At 46.1% G+C, this 23,172-nt stretch overlaps 1 protein-coding gene across 1 annotated transcript in view; it reads right to left on the bottom strand.

The window, feature by feature from the left end:
• Positions 1-4,601: 4,601 nt before the first annotated feature.
• The window catches only part of LOC146867996 (bone morphogenetic protein 2-like), a 44,237-nt gene continuing 25,666 nt past the window's right edge, over positions 4,602-23,172 (bottom strand). Inside the window, exons 3-5 of the mRNA XM_085615159.1 lie at positions 11,705-11,821; positions 11,089-11,287; positions 4,602-5,265 (exon numbers count right to left, since the gene is read on the bottom strand). Coding sequence (XP_085471285.1) covers positions 4,823-5,265; positions 11,089-11,287; positions 11,705-11,821 — 759 coding nt within the window. The 3' untranslated portion in view covers positions 4,602-4,822. The remainder of the gene's footprint in view (positions 5,266-11,088; positions 11,288-11,704; positions 11,822-23,172) is intronic.

The following is a 23,172-nucleotide window of genomic DNA, read 5'->3' as shown; positions in this document are numbered from 1 at the left end:
CTAGCCCTACTGGCTGGGCACTGTTCCATGGGTTTTCCCATGGGTAGGCACTTTCCTCCCTTAAACTTCCATTTAGATTTCTGTGCCTGTCCCCACAAACTTCAGGACCACGGGAGCTCTGGTTACAGACACCCCACGCCCTCCTGACGCTAGGTGTTCTCCCTCACACAGCTGGCAAGTAGTTGCTAGGCCTCCAACCTGGTGCTCCTCTAAGGAACCCTCCTGTCTCTGGGGTGAGGTGGTGAACCCCTGGGGACGCTGCTCACATTCCCTTTCTCCCCTTTGAGACAGGGCACTACCCCGCATGCCCCCCCCCACTACTCTGGAACCTAACTGCTCCACTTTGCTTCTCTTCCTTCTCTAATGCCTCCTCAGACCCTTGGACCCATGACCAGGGGTCGGGCTCTTGTGCAAGCTCCCAGGAATCAAAGAGCTCGCACCCTAACAAGGTTTGGAGCAATCCTGGAAAACAATTACTGAGCCTAGGCTCCCGGGGGGCCAAATTGAGCAACCCCTTCAAATCATTTGCCATGCTAACCATCATCCAATCATCCAGTGCACGCTTGTACTCATCCACACTTGGCACTGGCTGTGCGCTGCCACTATCTGAACTGGACCCCACCTGTTTAGCCTTAATGTCCAGTTCCCTCATGCTTAACTCATGAGCTAAGAGAATCTTCTTATCTTCCAAGGCGAAAGCGTTCCTGCTCTCTTCTGCTCACTTTTCACTTTCAATGAGCAGCTTCTTCTCTTCTGCTTGAGCTTTTAGTTTCAAAACTTCCAACTCATGCTCTCTGACCCTTTGATTTTCCTCCAGCTCCTCTGGGGAAAAGCTCATCCCTGAATGGTTACTACCAGCCCCTGAGGCTTGTCCTTCCACTGGCAAATCCTGTGGACCAAATCCATTCCTTGAGTCATCCTCATCCACCTCAACATCACCTGTCTTCTGAGCCTCTTTGTCTTCCCACCAGGCCCTCAAGGCCGTTTGCAGCTCCTCCTTCTTGGCGCTACTTTTCATCCCAAAGCGCTGCAGAATTGCCTCAATTGATCAACTTTGTAGGTAAGCAATGCTTCAATGTCGAACTCTAATTCACTGGCTTCCTGACTCCTTTGAGACATGATATGTGGCTTAAAGGTCGCTCAAAAATAGAACCAAAAAATCAAAACACAATATGTGGTTGCGTCGTGGTCTGCGCTAGACTAGTGATGTATACGGATCACTGTGAGTGAATTTGCAAATACACGTTCAAATTCCCAACCGCTGACCATCAACGGTAGGTCCCAACCGTTGCCGCCAATGTTTCTAGTTGGCTGAGGTAGGTACCTTAGGTCAAATAGAGACCCTTGCTTCTAAGTCAATGAAAAGAAGGGCGCCTTCTCAGATATCCCCTGCTCACCCCCTCGGTAGCTTGGCACGAGCAGCCAGGCTAATCTCCAAGGCAAATGTGTAAAGTATTTGCAATCACGCTCCCAGTAACCCAATGGTAACACCCCAAATGGATTCCACACGAGTTTCCTAAAAGAATTATATGTTTATATAAAAAGATATATGATGAGACCACACGATAACAATCCAACATATGCATATTTGTAATATTTCACCCTGCTGGTTATTAGGCCAGCAATCCCTGGTAGGTTCTTGCAGTATTAATGAGCAATTCTCAATGATCCAATGCAGTCCTAATGCAATGCTATGCAGTTCGTAATGCAGGAATCAGGCACTTCGTAATGTAAAAATAATGCAATTCGTTATGCAACAATCAGGCAGTTCGTAATGCCAAAATAATGCAATTCGTAATGCAACAATCCAGCCGTTCGTAATGCAAAGATAATGTAATGCGTAATGCAACAATCAGGCAGTTCATTATGCAAAAGTAATGTAATGCGTAATGCAACAATAAGGCAGTTAGTAATGCAAAAATAATGCAATGCGTAATGCAACAATCAGGCAGTTCATTATGCAAAAATAATGTACTACGGCACCGTTCACGGTGCTGTGCATAGACTCTATGCCACTCATACTGACTCGGGGTCAAAATATGCCCCCAACACGGATCTGGTGTAAAACAAAGTGCAGCTCCACACTCCGGCCCCGGTACTGCCACTCCTCGGCAAGTACGGGCTGCGATTCTAACTTGAGCGGAGACTCACGCTGCAAGGATGGAAAAGGCCAAGAGCGTTTCTCTCCGAGACCACACCCCGCCCCAGGCGGCGACACACGCACGCTCGCTGAGCATTACCTGGGGGGTGACATCTCGCTCTCCTCTCCTCGCAGCTTGGCCTCCGTTGTGACTTTGTTGATCGCGAGCAGTGGAACACGGACCTCCGAACGTGATGGTTCAAGGTCTCTCCTTGGCAACGGCAGGCTCGGGTCGGCAGCTGTGAATTTCCACAGCTCTTCTGGGGATGCCGGTCCGGGCCGATGGCAATGACGATCACAGCACTTCTGGTTACGCTATCGATCAACTCAGAGAACATGACTGCTCCAGGACACACAGTCACGGGGCAATGTTCCCACGAAGGTCTCAGGCTGCAGCAGGGCACACGTACACAGCATCGCTGAGACTCACTTAAGCTCCAGGTGCAAACGATCACAGGGAAATCCTCACGAAGGTCTCAGGCTGCACGAAGCACACGCACACAACGTCGCAGAGACTCACTTGGACTCCGGTGCACAAGATCACAGGGCAATCCTCACGAAGGTCTCAGGCTGCACGAAGCACACGCACACAGCGTTGCTGAGACTCACTTGGATTCCGGGTGCACACGATCACAGGACAATCCTCATGAAGGTCTCTGGCTGCACGAAGCACACGCACACAGCGTCGCTGACACTCACTTGGATTCCAGGTGCCCACGATCACTGGGCACTCCTTACGAAGGTCTCAGGTTGCACAAAGCACATGCACACAGTGTCGCTGAGAAACTTCTGGAAACTTTTATGTTCCTGAGTTTCCACAACAGGGAGCCAGCACTCCTCGGGCACTTGGGGACCAGTTACTTCATGACACAGCACACAGAAAAGTCCTTTCAAGCAGGGGGACATAGCATACAGCAAAGTCCCTTAGCCTCTCCTTGGTTAAACCAGCAAACTGCAGGCCAGCTCCAGAACACACAGCAAGGGTCAGTCTTTTCCTTCAGTCTCTTCAGCTGTTTCTTCCTTGGCAGAGGTTCCTCTTGACCACGAAGTAGTTTCAATCCTTTTTCCGTCTTGATCAGTTTCATTCCAACGTTCAGGGGTTTCAGCTCTCATAGTTATACCCCTAAATGTCTTTGAAGTCTTTGTGTTCAGGGGGGCACTGACCCCTGTCCGAACCAGTTCTGGGTGTCTCCCTGCCAGTGATACCTTCTTCCTTTGATAGTGGGGGTCTGGGTCCTTAATCACTCAGCAGGGGATGGAGCATTGTTTTATGGCAGCAGCCCAGGCCTCTTCACCTCCAGGGGCTACTCCTCCCCCTTACATTCCAGATGCAGGTCAGTCTGTTGCTGTCTCACCTCCTACCCTGGGTCAAGAAATTCCCCAGATCCTATCACTTTCAAATCCAGTCAATCCACAACCAGGCAGAGACACACAGAAATGTTAGAACACAAAAGCCACTCACTTCTAAAACTGTGGTTTCTAAACACACAATGCAAAAACCACCTTCACAAAAAGATGTGTTATTAAATTGTGAGTTCAGGCACACTAAACTTCACCTCTCCATCTTAAGTCTATGGGAACATAGGCTGGAAACATATTACACAGCCTTCCCATTCTGTCCCATGGGCAAGATGGCCTTTCAACAGTGAAAAACGAAATGGAGAGTATTTCACTGTCAGGACATGGTAAACACCTCAGTATATGCCCTACCTTTCACATACACTGCGCCCTGGCCAGGTGGGTACCTTACCATAGGGGTGTCTGATGTGCATAAAAAGGGAAGGGTAAGGCCTAGAAAGTGGGTGCAGGCACTGCAGTGGCAGGCCTGAGTTCTCTCTTTAAGGCTGCTTGTGTGGGTGGCACAATTAGTGCTGCAGGCCCACTAGTAGCATTTGCATTACCAGCCCTGTCACACATTGTGCCCTTTACTAGGGACTTTACTAGTAAGGCAAACATACCAATCATGAACAACCAATTACCATTACACTTTACACAGGCAGCACTTGCACTGTGACACTGATCAGCAGTGGCAAAGTACCCAAAGCATCTAAGTTGGCTACACCATGTCAGAAAAAAGGTCTAGGGGGAAGGCAAAAAGTTTAGGGAACTTTAGCCTAAAAGGGCCAAGTCCAACACCATTAGAAAGAATTTATATTTTAAAGGGCTGATTTTTATGAGATTGTTGGAAGTTGTGGACGTGCTCATAGGATAGCAGTCTGCTCAGGTAAACACATTGATAAGCTCGGGGAAAGGAGGTGGTGTGCTAGTGGAGCAGTGTTCACAAACTTATGGGATGGCGCTGATGGCCTAATGGAGTATTGTTGACAACATTATGGAAAGGTGTTTACAAGGTAGCTGGAAGATGCTGATGCAACACTTAGGATGGTGTTAACAAGCTCATAGGACAGCTAATGTGTTTTATTGATCTTTCATGACAGTGTTTACATGCTGACCACGCTCAAATTCAGTATTGACAAGCTCACAAGTCTTTGCTAATGAGATCATGGGATCATTTTTATGAGCTATGGGGACACTGTTTACATGCTCATGGGATGATGTTGATCAGGTCATGAGACAGTAAAGATCAAGCAAGAGAACAGCTTTTTATTTTTGCCCAGGTGCTACAAAATAAGCATGGCTTCTAGCAGGAGGTGGGATGCGATGCAAAAACACAGACTACGGTCAGTGGCAGCCACAGCTCACAGCCACCATATCATCATACTGTTTGAGGACCACATTTTCCTCATCATCGAAGTACAGCAGGTTAATGGAGTGAAGCTTATCGGGCACGCAGCAGGGAGTGTCAATGTCCTTGGAGAGCTTCAGGGCATGGGCAATGGACTGCACTGTGGCATGATTGGTCGCACCCAGTCCTTGCCCCAAAGGAAAGACACAGGCCCCGCGGCAGTGGTAGGCATTGTATCCTCGAGGAGAGATGATCCACCCTTCCCAGCCAATCTCCTCAAAATCCACATAGAGGGGTACTCGCTGGCAGGACATGTGATGGTGCTGGGCAGACATCGAAAGGTCCCGTATCTGTCTGATTTTCTTCAGGTCAATGGCAGATGGGACATTGTTCTGATTTGGAAGAAATTGTGGAAGTTCCGCTGGTGCAGGTGGAAAGCCTGGTAGGAAAAGAGCAACAATTAAAGTTTCAAGCACAGTAACCATTTACATTGACTCCCAATGAGTCAGAGAACAAATCAAGGATGAATATTTGACATGGTGAGCAATATAGTCAACCCCAAGTGTTATGTGCAGTATTGGATGACAACACTTGCACTATAAAAGTTGCTCTTTAATTTTCCTCCTTCAAAAAGCAGCAGACAAAAGAATGTAGAATACCAGAACATTATACACTAAAACAGCTGCTAACAGTCAACCATCTCTTTTGTTTACACCTCATCTGAGCAGCTAAATACAAGTTTTGGTTTATTATTTTGTCTAGTAATGTATCATCTAACAATGTGGCGCATATTGATTTTTGTCATCTGTATTCAATGCAGATTTTGTAAGATCTCAGCGGCTGGTTTTTGGGCCACCGTTAATTGATTTTCTAATAATCAGCTCTTGAGAGAGAAGGAAGGCTCTACAAGATAAAAAGGGCTATTTTTGACTTTTTGAAATGAAACAAAGTAGAGATATGATGGACCAGATCAATGGGTTTTATGAGGATAGGTCTCAGCAGGATGTTACTGAATACTATCTACCAAGGGTGTTAAGACACAGGAAATTGTTGCCCTGGAGGCATAGCAGTCCACCAGTAAAATTCTCCTGGTAAATAGAAGTGTAATACTGCTCCTTAAGAGATAGCACTGGTGACTCGTAAATTATGTTTTGACCGTTAGGATGATGTGGATTAGAAAGTCTTTGATAGAGAAGCAAGAAAAGTATTAAGGTTGGGTTGAACTCAGCCATATCAGGAAAATAAAGAATGTCTTGCTCTAGAGGTGGGTTCTGAACTTATTAGCTTCTTTCTGTGATGGGAAGCTATAGGGAAAGGGCCAACATCAGTAGTTACAAACATAAAGATAGGTGCACAGCAGTGGCTGTCCTTTATTGTGTATACTCAATACGGCAGGAGAGTTCATGATGAAGGGCTGGCAGTAGATGTAACATCATTTGGAGGTTGGCTTTGGTACCTTTTTTTGTTTTCTGGGGGATGGTAATTTTACTTTATTGCCAGGTCACTGAAGATTAATATCTTTCAAACTAAATTCAAAACTTTCAGATTGCAGATAAAGAGCCAAAGCCTGGAGACTGGAGCCTATTATTTGGTAACTGTACGGTGAAGAGCAATGCAGAATATGGAAGCACTTTAATCTCACTTAAACGAGCACAATTACAAACACTAATCCACAAAGAAGTAAGACCATTGTTATTCACAAACTGCACTTCTAAATTTACTACAGCTAAAAATGACCAAAAAACAGTAGTATATGTATTCCAGCCCCGCCTTGGAATACATCCAGCACCACAGACCAAACATGGCCACTCACAGGTAATGCAACACACTCCCATAGAAAATAATGGATGGAGAGACTTAAAATTATGCTGGGCGAAATTTCTGTTATGCTGGCTTAATCTCTCATTATTTTGTTAATTTCATATTAAGTGTCTCACACGAAATTCCTGAAATTACTCATTTAGGACAGGACACACATCAAAAATGCTGTGCCGATTCACAGGAGTATCTTGAAGGATCAGAACCCGAGATGATGCTCTTCATGCCGCTTGTATTTTATGTGCTATTTGTTTAGCTAAAAATTAGTCCTCTTATCCAAAATTGACTTGAGGACACATACAATATAGTGCCATAAGCAGGTTTTACATTTTGCATAGCTATGCTGAATTTTACGGAAATTTTCATAAATATGCAAATGTAAATTATGCAAGTTTGGCACACCCCTACTTAAATCGACATCCCTTAGAAAATAAGCTTAAATAAAATATATTCTTTTGAATGTTATATTACACACACACTCACAAAAATAGACAGAATATTTTAAGTGTTAAAAGTTATACTGAATTTTTTGTTTGAAAATAAACGTTTAAAATGTATTGAAATATGTATTAAACATTTAATTTGATGAGCATATACACAGTAGCAGTTTGTTTTTTTAGTTCTATGTTAATAAGAAATATCTGAAGGTAATTAGCATTCAATTTTTTATAATTATTAAACTTCATTATTTTTCCCTGCACTTTACCGTAAGGGGATCTGCACCTCCATGGGGAACACCTCTGCCTATATATGAGAATTGACTAGTAGTAACTCTACACTTTTATATTGTGTTCCAGCAGACTCCACCCCCACTTCTGAAGTTGTAGAGACATGTAAGCCTGCATTTAGTGGTAACTTTACACACAGAAACTGTGACTACTTCTCCAATGAAGGAAGGTAAATACTTTTTTTTCCCACTTGCGACTCTTCAGTAATAAGATGAAGAAGTTCATAACATTTGTGATTCTTGCTTTTAGAATCTTTGGTTTAGCTGCTCTCTGGAGCGGGAACACACTTCAAACTGCATTTCTTTTTATAGGACTGATCAAGTGTTGCACACTCCTACAGTTGACACTAGTTGGAGGAGACAAATGAAAGATGTATGCTGATGATACCCTTCTTTGTGTCTTTATTACCTTCTAGATTTTCTTTAGTTCACTTAAGCTTGGAAAATAATTTCTCTAATTCAATTGTCACACGTGTCACACCCAAAATTATATTGCAGGTGTCTATTACAAGAGTCCACCTCATGTGTGAAACCCTGTGTCATTGGCAGGATTCAACTTTAGGTACCACAAGCATCTCATACAAGAGTTTATCCCAGGAATCTTTTACAGAATTTTACCTCCTGTGACATTCAACTTTCTACTTCCGGTGACACATAAGGTCCTGTCAATGACACATTGTGAAGAATCCTGTCCATTCCACCCATGGCACGAGAGGTATAGGAATCCACCTCAGGTGCAACAGGTGTCATATACAGTATTATCCTCCATTCAATCTCATGTGTCATCCGCATAATTTAATTGCAGATGTCATTTACCTGATTCTACCTCGTCGTAAAGTATTACACACAGAGATCCAGCCCAAGTGTAATTTTCTATATTCTGCCTCAGGCATTAGAAAAATGATTTTGCTCTGGGTGCCTCAGAAGTCTGATGTCAGACCCAAAAAATCTGGCCGGGCTGTCACTCAGAAGATTCTATCCCAGGTGACTTCTTTAGCATTCTGCCCTAGACGCCACATACTTGATTACACTGCAGGCATCACAATAGTACTTCAAATGGCAATGGGGTAGACTCCTGAATATACTACCTGTGGTACTATTTGACTACATTCTACAGCATTTATCACATCAAGTTTGTACCTTGAGTCCAATGACAGGATCCTGCCTCAGGTGCCACTCAAATGATTCTAAAGCAGGTGTAGTATGTACGACTCTACTTCGGGTGTGATCTACATGACTACCACAGTTGTCTTTTACATCATTTACATGATTCTAGGCTTGTGGCGTATACAAGATTACCCGCAAATTTACCTCAGAAGTCAGACCCTGAACTCTACATCGGGTGTCAGATGCAGAACTTCACCTCATGTTACACATACACATTTCCTCGTTATGTGTGACACACAATAGTGTACTTCCTGTGTCAAGCCACGCCACATGGCAGAAGCATCCTATACCAATGAATGAGAACCCAAAAAGCAACACTGTTGCAAGTCAACTGGATTGGAAGCTGGATCACACATTTGTAGTTGGAGGGTTCTGGTTTGGGGGTTCATGTGTAAGGGCAGGAATATGCTCTGATTGTGTCACAGACGAATTGATGCAGGAAATAGGCATGCATGGCAACCCTTATATGGTCACTTTTATGACTGGGGACAAAGTAGATAAATGCTAGATGGGTGATATGTTTAGAAGGATTAGAGGGTGGCCAGGGGGGTACTGGCAGTGTGCAGGCAGGTGATGTTTCAATAAATGTTAGAAAGAAGAGGAACAATCATATTTGTTTAGCTCTCCAGAAGTGAAAGAGGTGTGTATTTTGTGCATGTGACCAGCTAAAGAATGACACAGTTTAGTGGTACTGATCGCCTCACATATTGAATGACAACATATACAGTAGGTCAGGAATGTACCTTATTCACCATATATGGGTTTCCTCCTCAGTAGTTGTAAACTGAGGCATCTTTTCAACCCTAAGTTTATTCCTCCTTGAAGCAGGCCACAAGTTCCTACCAACAATAAGTGACAGAAATGCAGAACTAGAAGACAATTTTTGTGATTATGTTCTATTGGGGGGTTATACAATTCCATAGAAAAGACTGAACACCATCATATACAGCTTTCTATCCCCATTATCATTTGCTTTAGGTGTCACATACTGGATTCTTTCTTGTGTTTCACACTCACAGAGGTCTTCTTCAAATGTTATAGAAAAGATTCAATTTTAGGTGCCACACAAAGGCTCAAACCTAAGATGCTACACAATGGGGTTTCTTAAGGGGCACGAGAAAAAGTTTCACCTCTCCTGGAATATATCCATTCTGCAGCACTCGTCGCCAGCAAAACCTTATCTACGATGTCACCAAGGATTGTTCACCAACCGTAAAACAGAACATTCCATCTCTGCTGGTGCAACAAGGCTGTATCTCAGGTGATCTAAGCGTTCAGGCACCAAACATTTTATAGGAAACTCGCTGGCAGGAAGGATGGGCGGTACTCGTAGGCTAACTACTCCACAGTTGCTGGGGGATGCATGTATAACAGTTGTACTGAAATGCACTAAGATGATAAGGAACTTAAGGTGCAGACAAAGGTTGATACACAAATAGTAAATATACATTAAATAGTTAGCACTAAAACTAGTTAGTAAAAACTGCAGAAAAATACTATACTGGGCATTTATAACAAACGTTTGACATCTTGTAATTAAGCCTGGGTGGTAATCTTTTTTTCTCGCTCGCCAACAGTAAGTTGCCGAGCACGAGCGAGGAAATCCCAACACTAGACCACTTCCCTGCCAGATTTCTCGACGTGGGCGTTCGCGGATGGCTGCTACCACTCACGTTAATAAACCTTCCGTTTGCATTGAGGAAGCTGCTGCTCGAGTAGAACTTTTACTCGATCAGCATGAAGAAGCAGCATCCTCTTGCACTGCGCAGGATGCCGTTTGCGCTGAATTTACAGTGCGGGACAAACACCTGGCGCTATAAATCAGTGCAAACAGCGTGAGGTAACCCACTCTGCCACTCGCGGAACTCCCCATTGCTTGGCGGAGTTTTTCTGTCACTTGGCTGAGTTCCGCTTAGCATAACTCCGCGAACTCCGCCCAGGCTTCCTCATAATGCTGAAAGGTCACAATATTGAAGTGCCACAATTATGCTCAGTCCTGGAGTGCTTGAAGGGAACTGTAGTCTTAAATAAACAACAAATTGCAGTCTTGGAATGCTGTCAGATTATAGTTTTGAGTTTTACAGGTCACAATCTTGATGCGCCGCTAGTTCATAATTTTGAGCCAATAGATCACTGTCCTTCAGCTTTAATAGGTCACAATTTTTACTTGATGACAAACCAGGGGCTACGTGGGCTGGCAGTTCAAGCAGTTGGTGTTCTGACAGCAAGAGGCTTGGCAAGCTGGCAGGTCACTTGTGCTAACAGTTTACACCCAGGCAACGCTGACAGTCCACAGTCCTGGGAATGCTGAAAGGTCCCGGTGACCATGGAGAGTTGCAGAGTTCTGACAGGCTACAGATTAGGAGGACAGACTACGAGACTCTTGTCATGTTAACAGTGATCTTATAATGCAACCTGATTACAAATGTTTATTGCTAAAAACTCACAATAGTCATGTTTTGACCTCAGCCATTTTCCCGACCAAGCCCTTCAAAAAAGACCCAAAGTAGCATACATGCATCCCTTGACAGTACCCTTGTGGCTCTGTACCTGGCTCTGGTGGGGGGCTGGAGGCCCGTCGCCTCCCATCATCGCTGAAGAGTACAAGGAATGGTGAAGTCCGCCTCCCCTTCCCGGGGGTGCTCCGGGAGAAGCTCATGAAGTGGCTATCCAGGGAGTTGCCTGATGGCAAGGTGGATATGATCAGGAACCCATAGTTGGGGCTGGCATCCTGGAGCCACCTGGAAACCTTTTCAGAGAAGGAAAATAGCATGAGTAGCTGGTCAAAGGGCTACTGGTGGAATTGGACAGGGCCAAGTTTCTGGAGCAGGGTGTGGGCACAAATTACCAGAAATGGATGCTAATTTGGGTAGCAGAATGTACTATGTCATTCTCATGTCTGCATATTGATAAGCACAACATAACCACTGCCCTGGGATAGAAATGTTCTTTCGCCAAAGTGAATGAGGGCTGAGCAAACACTTTGGTAGGTGGTGAGAATCGGGTACCATGCAGCGCATGGGACCGGACAAAGGCAGTGGGACCGAAGTGTATCGAATTAGTAGTGAGTGCAGAAGTGAAAGATTTAATACTGAGTGGGGAGATCTCAGAGTAGGAAAGACCTTCCCTGGCCTTCTCATAGACATGCAACAGGAAGAAGACTCACCACCTGAGTGACGTTGAACACCTCCCACCCCTGCGAGTGCAACGGGAGAAGTCTAGATGAGATGAGGTTCCCTCTCCAAGGCTTGACGCGACTGTCCAGTAGTTCGTAGACATCCGCCTGAAACAGAGCATGTTAGACTCAAGGTTCTTGATAAACTTTGAAAGGGATGCTTCTAATATTCAGTTCTGTGGTCTTTGTACTTGAGTAGGCACATTCATACCACAAAGACTTGGCACACAGTCCCAGTGGAGAAACTAATAAAATAAGATTACATATTATGGTGTCTGTTATCACATTTATCATGAAGCTATGCCCAACCAAGAGCTTTTTCACATGTGGAAGCCAAGAGTCTGTCTCACACTTACACTCACCTACACTAGCAATCCATGATATGGAAACATGCAGCCTGCTCTCTACCAGTGTACCAGTCTACCAGTCTGAAGCAAAAGTGGTAAGGGTTGGTAGACGACTGCCTCTGCAGAAAATGGGCATTTTGTACTTGAAGTACCTTTGCTTGAATTTATGTATAGGAATCATTTTTGCATACATTTTTCTTTAGGAGGTATATTTGCTCAAATCTAGTCTGCAGAAGTTGAGTGTTTGCTCAGATATTAATTTTAAGTGGACATCTTTGCCCAGATAGTTCTGCAACAAGAACTCTTTCACTAATCCTTGTAGTTGGAATTTGAGCTTGGATTCCTCTTTAGAATAGGTATTTTTACTCAGATTAATGTGTTTTTGCACAAGGTGTGCACTAGTTGTGAATACTTTCAACCGGATACCTATGCAGCAGATACCTTAAGTGAACTAATTCTGTACAGGAGGGATACCTACTTTGCATGTCTCCTTCGGAGGGATAATGTCTGACACCTCTCTAGTGGGCATCAATCTTCAAGTTCTATGTGGGAGGACAATTTTGCTCGATAACTTTATCCTAGACATTTATTAAGATTTCAATTTGAAAAATAGTGACGAAAAAAGAATTACAAATTAAAGACTTATGAAGGAACAATAAGCATTAAGCTAATAATTATGAGCTTCATTGCAAAAAAAAAATACAACTCTTGAGACATAGTAACTGCTAACGTATTATGTGTTCATGTGTTCATACTTGTGCTCGTTTTCAAAGATATTAAAATATATATTCAAACTCAATGTATGTGAAATATGTCAATTAAAATGAATATATTACACTTTTGATAATGATAAGAAGTAGAAAGTGTATAAATGACGGCGACATGGCAGAGGAAGCCAAGATGTTGGGCACTCTTTAGCCGAGCGCCTGCACCCCCTCATTACCCTGCATTTATTCAGCAAACCTACACATCGGCTCTACGGTCACCGTAGTGAGCAGCCCTGATCACCTGCTCACCCTTCCGTCCTCCTCTGGCGCGGTAAACAACCAGGTGCTCCCATGTGTATGGGCCTTCTCCGAGCGGGCTTTCTTGTTGCAAGTGCCCGACGCCCCAGAGGGAACGAGTCTCCGCTGAATGGCCTGGTCATTTGGACCACATCAACACCAGGGGTGCGGGCTGGCACATGGACCCTGGTACCTCCGACTGAGCCTCCCTCTGCATGCCACCGTACAGTTGCGGGCTCAACACAGCATTCAAGTTTCCCTACAGCACTGGAGAGGGCTATGATACACGAGCCGGCCCACTGCGGTCTGGAGCAGGTTCATTGAGGCCCACACAGCCTTACCCTTGGCCATGGACAAACACGGGTCTCGATAAACAACTTTGCATGAGGGGTGTCTTCCTCCCCAACCACTTCTTGACCAGAGGGGTGCACATAGGCATGATAAGCTGCCTGGGTTTTCCTGTTGACGCCATCCAGTTGATGTCCCAACCTGTAAACCCCCACCCCCCTTTGACTTGCTCCTTTTTGTGGAGCCAAGTGGGCTGGTGGCAGATGAAAGTACAGCCCACTTGGGGACCCTTATCGAGCAGTGTGGGGCAGCCAAATCTGCTGGGACCAGTGAGACTCGTCGGCCGCTTGTGCTGCCCCTCCCACACTAGTTTGCTACTCCTGCAGGGGGAAGCAGGCAAGACCTGGACTGAAGTAGAGTGCACCTGAAGCAGGAGTGCTACATGAGAGGGGCCAGAGACTGGTCAGCATGAAAGACACGCCATGTGGAAAGAAAGACACGGGCTTTACTGCGAAGCCCAGACCAAGATGGATACATTCACTACTCACCATACTGGCACTTGAATGCCCCCACCTTCAAACTGCCAATCTTCAAGATTGACAGGCTCTTCAGACACTGGAGCCATCCTACAGGCCATACAGGCTTAACGCAAAGCAGTAAAGAATAAAATTGGTGAGGTGAAGGTAGACATGACCCTTCTCCGCAAGCACCTTCGCAACATGGCCAAACGGGTTTCTGAGGCAGAAGGTCAGGTTTTGAAGCTTTAGGTCAATGTAACTACACTTAAATCCCCATTGTGTAAAATGCTTCCGCCCACTAAATGTCTCAAAACCAGGGTGGAGGACGCAGAAAACAAACAAGGTGAAATAACCTGTGTTTTGTGGGTTTCCCAGATGGATCTGAATCCGCAGAGGATATCACAAAAAGAAGAGGGAAAAAAACACAACAAAATTCGTAGAGACCAATAAGTGAGTGGGAAATACACCAAATTTGTAAAACTGCCCTCACACACAGCAATCTGTGTCATGCTTCATCATAGGGCTGCTACAACACCTCCGCGCCAGCCAAACGCCTGGAGGTGGAGCAATATGGGGGGGGGGGGGAGACAAACAAACAACGTACAAAATAACGTGGAACCAACGGTTAGTTAAAAGTGCAGAACCAGTGATAGGTAGTGATTAAAAACCAATACTGGGAAAACCTTAATCCAATTTTAATATTAGGTGCCCAGTTTGGAATTAGAAAAATCAAAAAACGTGGGTAATGGGTTTGGAGAGCTTATAATGAGGTTCCAACCCCCCACTCTGCATGGATATCGACATGTTTCAGCCAGCACTAAAAAATAACCCGGCTTTCCTCAGGACTTCTCACCACTGTTGTTCCCAGTTGTGAAACCTTCCTACTCCCAATTTGGGAAGTACAAGGAAAAAATACCTCAAATGAGGTCTCTCGCCTTTTGAGAGGAACCGAGTTTATTGAGTTTATAAACTCGAAATGGCGGGGGAGTGAGGACAGCCGCCCACACGCACTCTTGCTTTCTAGGGCTGCTGTCCGCCAACGTATTTCGCCTCCTTCACCGCCGTCATCGAAAGGCGAGAGACCTCATTTGAGGTATTTTTTCCTTGTACTTCCCAAATACTTACTCTATAAAGGCAATCTGTGATAGGGCCCCCATGATCCACCCTCCACTGGTACTGGACAGTCCCTCTGCCTTAGACAAAGCCCGTCAGTAATGGAGAGTTTCTACTCAGTGAGCACATGAACATGGAGATAAATTAGGCAAGTTACTTTTCTGGTTATCTTTAAAAAATAAGGCATCTAGGATAATCCCCACCATACTAGACAACACAGGGATGGGATACACTAGGGCTGCAGATATCACACAGACATTCGCCGAGTACTAGTGCACTCTATATGCCCATCAACTGAAACCTTTTAGCGAGCAGACCAGGTCCATCCTGACTGACATCCCAATGTCTTCAATCTGGAGGGCCCAGAGGGCAGAACTAAATGCACCTCTTACATTGGAGGAGGTTGGTGATGCCCTAAAAGAGTTGAAAGCGGGAAAGGTACCTATACCTGATGGCTTTATTGCACGTTTCGCGACATGCTGTCCCCCCCGCTTGCTCGATCTCTTTGACAAGGCTGGAACTGAGGAGCAGTCCACCCAGACCTGAATCTTGCCATTGTGTCAGTGATTCATAAGTCGAAAAGAACACCCGAGCAATGTGCCTCCTAAAGACCCATATCGCTCATTAATAAGAAACTAAAGATTTTTGTTAAGGTTCTTGCCCGTGAGGGTGCTAGCAAGTGTGGCAGCAAGATGGCCATCTTAGGGAGGCTCTACCAGTTGGACAAAAAAATCCGGCATTCATCTGGCGTTTATTGGAGGTATTGGGGCTGGACTGACAGTGTCTCAGTTTCTGGGGTTATGCCACTCCGTTTGAGCCTGCTTCTGGTGAGGAGGGAAATATGTGCTCTGTTCATCGCCCGAGCAAGTTGCAGCCTGTTGTTTTGGTGCCGCCATCCACGCCCGTTCCCCGAGTGGACTGGCAGTGTGGGCAGGAGGCCTGGAGGGGTCCACTCATACTATATAGGGGGCCGGAGCATGGCAGCATGGACTGATGCATCAACAAGGCTGGACGTGGTTTCAGGGGTGAGTAGTGGTACAAAAATAACCTTGCCCTATGGCGGCTCATACAGGCTGAGCGGTGGCCTGCTCTCTCCATTGTGCTGTGGTCTGCTCTTTGCCTCCCCAGGTCAGACTGCGCCACTGAAGTGAAGCTTGTTGACCACCTATGGCCTGTTCATGCCACCCAAGATAGGTCACTCGGGGTGAAGTGGGGCCTGGGGGCTTGTGACTATACTCACCTCCCTGGAGAATCATAGAGCAGTGGGATTGCTTGGTGATGCAGCGGGCCCTAGCACGGCCTGAGTGACGAGATTGGAACCGTGCAGATCACGAAAATTGCTTGGGCCCACGGGAGCCTGCCAGGAAGAACTGCTGCATACTTCCACAATTGCGTTGTTTCACGCTGAGCATGCCTCCTGCTGGGAATGCACCTTACACTTTGGGACCTGCTGACTGACGTGGGCTTGCTTGTGCCCACTATGATTGATCTTCGGGGTGAGGCGGGGCTCTTGGGTGAAGATCTGCTTTTTTAATCCACCTTTGATCTGCAGTACTCCACACTTTTGGTCACTGATACGGAGTGGGCTACATTGGGAGGTGGTCATGCATGGATGACCATAGACTGCTTGAGTATGATGTATAGAGGTGCCTGACTGGACCCACACTTGGGGAGTAAAGAAGCCCTGTGGCCGCCAAAGTTCGATTCATGCACCTAGCACCCCCTGGTTAGTGGCACACCTCTCTTTCGACTACTTATGAGGCTCACCTTCAATATGGGAAAATCAACAATAAGCAACCCAAATTGACCTTAAAATCATGCAGAATGACACGTACTACTGAATTGCCCCCTGAGGACCAAGTGCTCGGCCCTCAGGACAGCAGTGGGCTTGCCATGGAGTCAGGCATCCGCTCCATGTTTCTAGATCTTAAGCAGAGCCTAAACGCCATTGAACCGAAAATAGACCTGCTTGCTGACCGATTAAAACCACTGAAGGAGAAATTTGACAGGCACAAAGAGTGAATAGACCAACTTGAATGTCGCACGTCCGATGCTGAGGATGCACACTCCTCGGCCGTTGAGCACCTGCTCCAGATGGAGAAGGTACTCAATTTTATCTGCAACAAGAATGAGGACCTAGAAGCACATTCACAACAAAACAATCTGCTAATTCTTGAAGCCCCCAAGGCAACTGAAATGGATCGCATGAAGGACTATGTGGAAGTGATGCTCTGAAGACTCTTTGGAGATGCCCTTTCCCCTAAGTTCATAGTTGAGTGGGCACATAGATCACTTGGTCAGAGACCTCCCCCTGGCGCTCCTGCTTGCCCAATCATTGCTACGTTCTTAAATTATCGAGAAAGGGGTACTATGCTGCATTTGGCAAATGAACATTCAGACCATCCAATATCAGGGCAATGAGATCACCTACTTTCCAGACTTCTCCTTAGCCATGCAGGCTGCTAGGTGTGACTTCCTTCCAGTGAAATGCATGTTACAGAAGATGGATGAAAAAGTACTCTATGACTTACCCAGCCAAACTCCACATACACCACTCCGAGAAAACCTATTACTTCACTGATCCCAAGACTGCTGCTGTCACCCCCTGACCGCCCATGAGATTAGGCCGTGGTCACCTCAGCGACAATGACTGACAGAACATCTCCACTTTGCGTTTATATAAGAATGGCATGCCATGATCCTGGAAATTGTGGCCTCTCTTAATATTTCTTTTCTTCGCTGGGAGCCAGCGGGCTTCCAGTGGTTTATACCCTGTCCAGCTGCCCGCCTAGGATGCCCAGGGTACTAGTTCTGGTCTTGCCTCAGCCAGCTTGATCTTCCCTTCTGACCACCCAGCGCACAAAGTGCCAGGCTGGGCCTACTGGTTGCCCCACCCCGGGGATGATTTCCCTTTTGCTGTTTTTGACTGTATATGGGGTTTTGAATAGTGGGTGACACAGCAATGCTTGGCCTGACTGAATGGCCTAAGTGGGAGGTGGGTTGTTGGTTGGGGCAATGTTTCTAATATACAGTTTATATTTGTTTTACCCCTTTTATAGCCACTCAGCATTGGGCTTTTCACCTCTTCTACTGATTTTATCCGATACCTATTAGCACCTCCTAATTCACTCATCTTCCTAAACAGCCTCTGTTAAATGCTTGACTTGGAACATTAGGGGTCTTAATTACTGATGTAAAGCGCTTCATGTCTTTGCATATCTACTACGCCACAACATTAACATCGGCCTGTTGCAAGAGCTGCATCTGATGGAATTGACACAGACATTCTTGACGGCAAAGTGGATAGCAGAGAGACATATGGCCTGCTATTCAAACTATGCACAGGGCGTTGTGGTGTTGCTCCGTGAGGGCCTCCCTTGGCACACACTTTGGGTACTTTGCACAAGCAGGGTTGCTATGTTATCCTGGCATGTATGTTATGATAGAATTCCTAGTCATTGGTGTCTGTGTATGGCCCTAACACAGATGACTCCTTTTTCTTTGCTGAGGTCTGGCGGCTAACTGGTTCGATGGACTCAGGGACGGCGCTCTGGGGCGATGACTTCAACATGTTCCTTGATGCTACTATGGAAAGGTCCAGTGATTCACAACGCCCACACCCTTATGCTGTTGCACAATTGCGTACCATAATGAAAGATAATAGTCTCATTTATATTTGGCATTCACGTCATGCACACAAAAAAAAAGCACAGAAGGTACGTGCCTAAGGTCCTCACATAACACCTGGTCCAGAATTGACTGGCCCCTGGTCACCAGGGACGACCTGGACCACTGATATTCTGCATCTCCCAAGCACACTGTCTGATCATGCCCCGATCCTTTCAGAGTTCACCCCTCCTAAGTACATTTCGTGTGCGTTCTCTTAGCAACTTCCCCCGGGAGTGCTGCGCAATCAGGTGTTCCGGAGTGCAGTACGAACAGTCATTATTGAGTATTTTGAATATAACTTGCAGTGTTTTCTCTAAGTCCATATTATGGGAAGCCTTTAAGGTGGTTATCCGTGGGGTGTACATTGCTAAGCAGGCGGGGGTGAGGAAAATGATATGAGGGGAATTAGTACAACTCTGGTTAGTGATTCATGCCCTGGAGCTCCACTACCTCACATCCTGCGATGTGGACACCTTGGCATCCATCTGCAGAAACTCCTGGAATATGAGGAAGCAACACTTCAGGAAATGCACTATTTGGGAAGGGAGACCCGTGCCCGGGCTATGGCGAGGGTGATAAGGCAGGTAAGACTCTTGCTGGACTAATGTGCAAGCCCTGGGAGAGCAAATATGTTGTGGAACTCCTAGACAATAAAGATACCGTCTATGTAGACGCAGACTCCATACAGTGTCTTATGGTCTTCTTTTATCCTGACTTGTACTTTCCTCTCAGAGACTGCCCCCTCTGACCATCTGACCTCTCACCTTATTTGGATACAAAACAAGTACTATGGCTAGAATACGGCCTCTGCCTTTTTCTCAATTAACCATTTAAAGTAGAGGAAATACTCCAGATCATCGGAAACCTACATGGGGATAAAGCCCAAGGTCTTGACAGCCTCACCACTGCCTTTTACAAAGAATGTGGACCCTTACTTGACCCCATTTCCTAAATATGCATGAGAAGTCCACAACAAGCAGACTTCTTCCCCTCAGCCTAAGTGAAGCTCTTATAGTTACTATATTGAAACCCAATAAGAATCCCCAGCTCTGCAACTCATATAGGCCTCTCTCTATGATAAATATTGACAACAAAATCTTAGCTTAGCTGTTCGCCTCATGTCTCCTTCCTCTGGCCTGATCAGTCAAGCTTCGTACCTAACCACTCAACAATTCATAACCTTCTCACATTTTTTGCTCATCTACACACGATTGAACCCAGCTTCGGTGCTGCTGCAGTGTTCTTAGATGCCACCAAGGCATTTTACTCACTAGAATGGCCCTACCTTTTCCACCTTTTAACTCATCTAAGGATCAGTGACAATTTCTTATAGCTGATTCGACTACTTTATGAGTAGCGTGTTGCACACCTGAGAATCAATGGAGTGATTTCCACTTCTTTTGCGTGAGCATGATCATGCAACACTGTGCCCAGTACAGATGGCTCTGTATGGGCCCCCCCAAGTCAGTGATATATACATACAGTGGCTGCCACGGTTTGGGCGTGGAATGAGCTGCAGTGGAGGGCACAGCTTACTCACCATTCACCCCATTGTTTCTGATTGCGGGTCATCCCTTCTAGCCCATGTCAGCGGACATAGGAGCTCATGCACAGCTTCATCAGATACAGCTGACATCCTTCTGTATGGTATATCAGGAGCGTACGTTTGTAATCCGTCAGCAAATAATTCGGGACCGAGCCACGTCCCTCTTGGACCCCCTGACCTACTATCACCTCCGAGCGTCCCTCTCCCTACGAGCCCTTTGATGACACTTTCCCTGCAGCACCTCCAACATTCCCTGTCTTGGAAGCAATTCTTACCAACCTGTTCCCCCGTAGATTAGTCATGAGTCTTTACGCTGGTATGCATAAGATCGCACTGCTTCGCACACCGTCAGCTCGACAAACCTGGTCTGATGACCTAAATATCAATTAGCGATGAACAATGGAAATACTGCTTCTATCAGTCCAAAGCCCTCTGCCTGAATTACAGGTCAAGCTTAATACATTTCAAATACTTACAAAGAATTTACCACGCAACGGCGCAGATGCTTAGGATGGGCTTGGCGACAGCGAAGACTGCTGACTTCCTACACGCATGGGACTGCCCTGATGTCAGTAGTTTTTTCTGATATTTTGTGTAGCCATTCCCCTTAGTGCTTACCCTGCGTTGTGAAGATAGGCTTTGTCAAGGAGGTCCCCCCAGAGATACGCAGATTGAGAACAATGATGCTGCTGTTGGCCAAGCGCAGGGTGGTGATCCATTGGGGTAGACGGCCAGCACCTAGTAGAGACATGTGGCTCCAGGATTCCACCAAATTGCAGAGAGCAACTGAACGCATATTGGGACTTGATGCCTTCACGGTCTCGCCCAAGGGACATATGGTCCCCTCTGGTAATATTCCTCAGACTTTGGTGCCAGAAGGATGATGCGGCTAAAGACCCCCAGGATCTTTATTCACCTGAAAATGTACTTGAGTGACCTTCTTCATAAAGAGCCCTGATAACTCACCCTACTAATGGTGAGGGGTATCGATCACGCCTGCGGTCAGACTAGTCACTATGATGTTGGACACCACTATCTATGTCGATGATGAACTCTGCTGAGTGACCAGTTTATTCCCTCCTCCCCCCTTCCTACCCTCTTCCCCCACTCCCCCTACATTCCATTTACCTTGATCTTGTACGCTTCAAATTTTTCTGAACCTTGAAAGCATACAGCCTTGTTGTTGTAGTTTGGTTTCTCACTGCAAATTCTAATAAATAAAAAAATGTCAAAAGAAGAGATTCTTGCCAGTAAGTTCCCTCAGGTACTCCTGTCTCTTGTACACCCAGACCAATGTGGATTCATGCCGGGCCGTTGCACGTGGCACTGCATCAAGCGCCTTCATTTGGCACTTGCTCGTCATCAAGTACTTCGGGAGCCTTGTGTTCTTCTCCTAGTTGACTTCGAGAAAGTTTTTGATACGGTATATTGGTTGCTTCTTGACAGGGTACTGGAGAGAGTGGGGCTTGGGCCACGTTTCCATCACTATGTGGGTTAACCCTACTTGTCCCTGGCTGCCCAAAGTACGTCCTAATGAGGTGCTCTCTGATCCCTTTTCCATTTGAACTAGACAGAACTGCCCCCTTTCCCCTCTTCTCTTCACCCTGACAAAGGAACCCCTGGCCCAGCTGATCAGATGTGATGCCAAGATAAGGGGCTGAACCTGGACTGGCAGAGGATAGGATAGAATAACACTATATGTCAACAACATTTTCCTATGCTTGACTCGGCCCCAAGACTCTGGACCACGCATTCTCTGACTCTTAGAACTATATGAAGAGCCCCCAGGATTATGGGCCAATTGGTCTCTACTGATTCCCCTTGGTGGAGACACAGAGCTGGTTACATGGCAGGCGTCCATACCATTACGACGGCTTAGCTTTTGGTATCTGGAGATGTATATCTCGCTGAAACCGAGCTTGACATGGAACCTCTAACTAGCTTCTCTTATCTCTCATATGAAGAGAGACTTTCAAAGTTAGGCCCCTCGCCTATTCAAAATTATCGGCAGGGTAGCCCTTCTCAAAACAAAGATTCTTTCCTGCTTTCTGTATGCCTAGCAAAATTTACGAACTGCTTATCCCACCCTCCTGGTTTTGCAACTTGGTGGCATTGATCCGCTCTTCCTTATGGGCAGGCAATGCCCTAGCATCACCCTAAATAAATAAAAGTGCTGACTTATGATGGGGAATGGGTATGGCTGATGTCCGACTATACTACATGGCAACGCAGTGTTGGTGATTAATGACTGGCTGAATGGAGGCTTAGGAGATCCTGCATACAAGACCCAACTGTCCCTCCTGGAACTTGATAGCATCCTGCACATTCTCTATGGCGGGCCCCCTCACCCAGACCTTCTTGAACCAATAAGAGTGATCTTCCTGACCTGGCGAGCAGCATTGTGTATGACCGAGTAGGATAAAAGGCCCACTCAATGTACTCTCCTTTGGAAGGGAACATGGCTCCGCCACGCCTCGCAATTTGAAAAGTTTGCCAACTGGGATAGGATCGGGATCACCTACCTAGGCGATGTCTGGCATGGATCAGCGATGAGGTCATGCCGGGAGCTACAAGCCCAGTTCACCCTCTCCACCACCCAGTTCCATAAATATCTACAGTGCAGACCAGACATACACTTGCAGCTCACCACACATATCTGCATAACCCCCCTGAATATAGCCTTCTCAAAGCTAAACTCCTGATGGGCCCTCTGGGAAAAGAGGGGAAACTCCCAGATTTATAAATCACTAGTGCTAAACACTCCAGACAAGTTCACAGCCATGAAACATAAATGGGAGGGTTGGGTACGCCCACTAGACAAAGATGATTGGAGATATGCCTGAATGGCTTCCGGTCACTTGCCATTTCTTCCCAGCTGCGTCTTATCCAACTACACTATCTACATACCACTTACCTTATATCCCGCAGACTGTGGCACACCCGCACTGATTCACCTGACTGCTTCCAGTGCTCT

The sequence above is a fragment of the Triturus cristatus genome, chromosome 1_2 (assembly GCF_964204655.1).
Source record: "Triturus cristatus chromosome 1_2, aTriCri1.1, whole genome shotgun sequence".
NCBI classification, from domain to species: domain Eukaryota; kingdom Metazoa; phylum Chordata; class Amphibia; order Caudata; family Salamandridae; genus Triturus; species Triturus cristatus.
The sequence above is the reverse complement of the archived record's forward strand: the minus strand, read 5'-3'. Positions and strand labels throughout refer to the sequence as shown.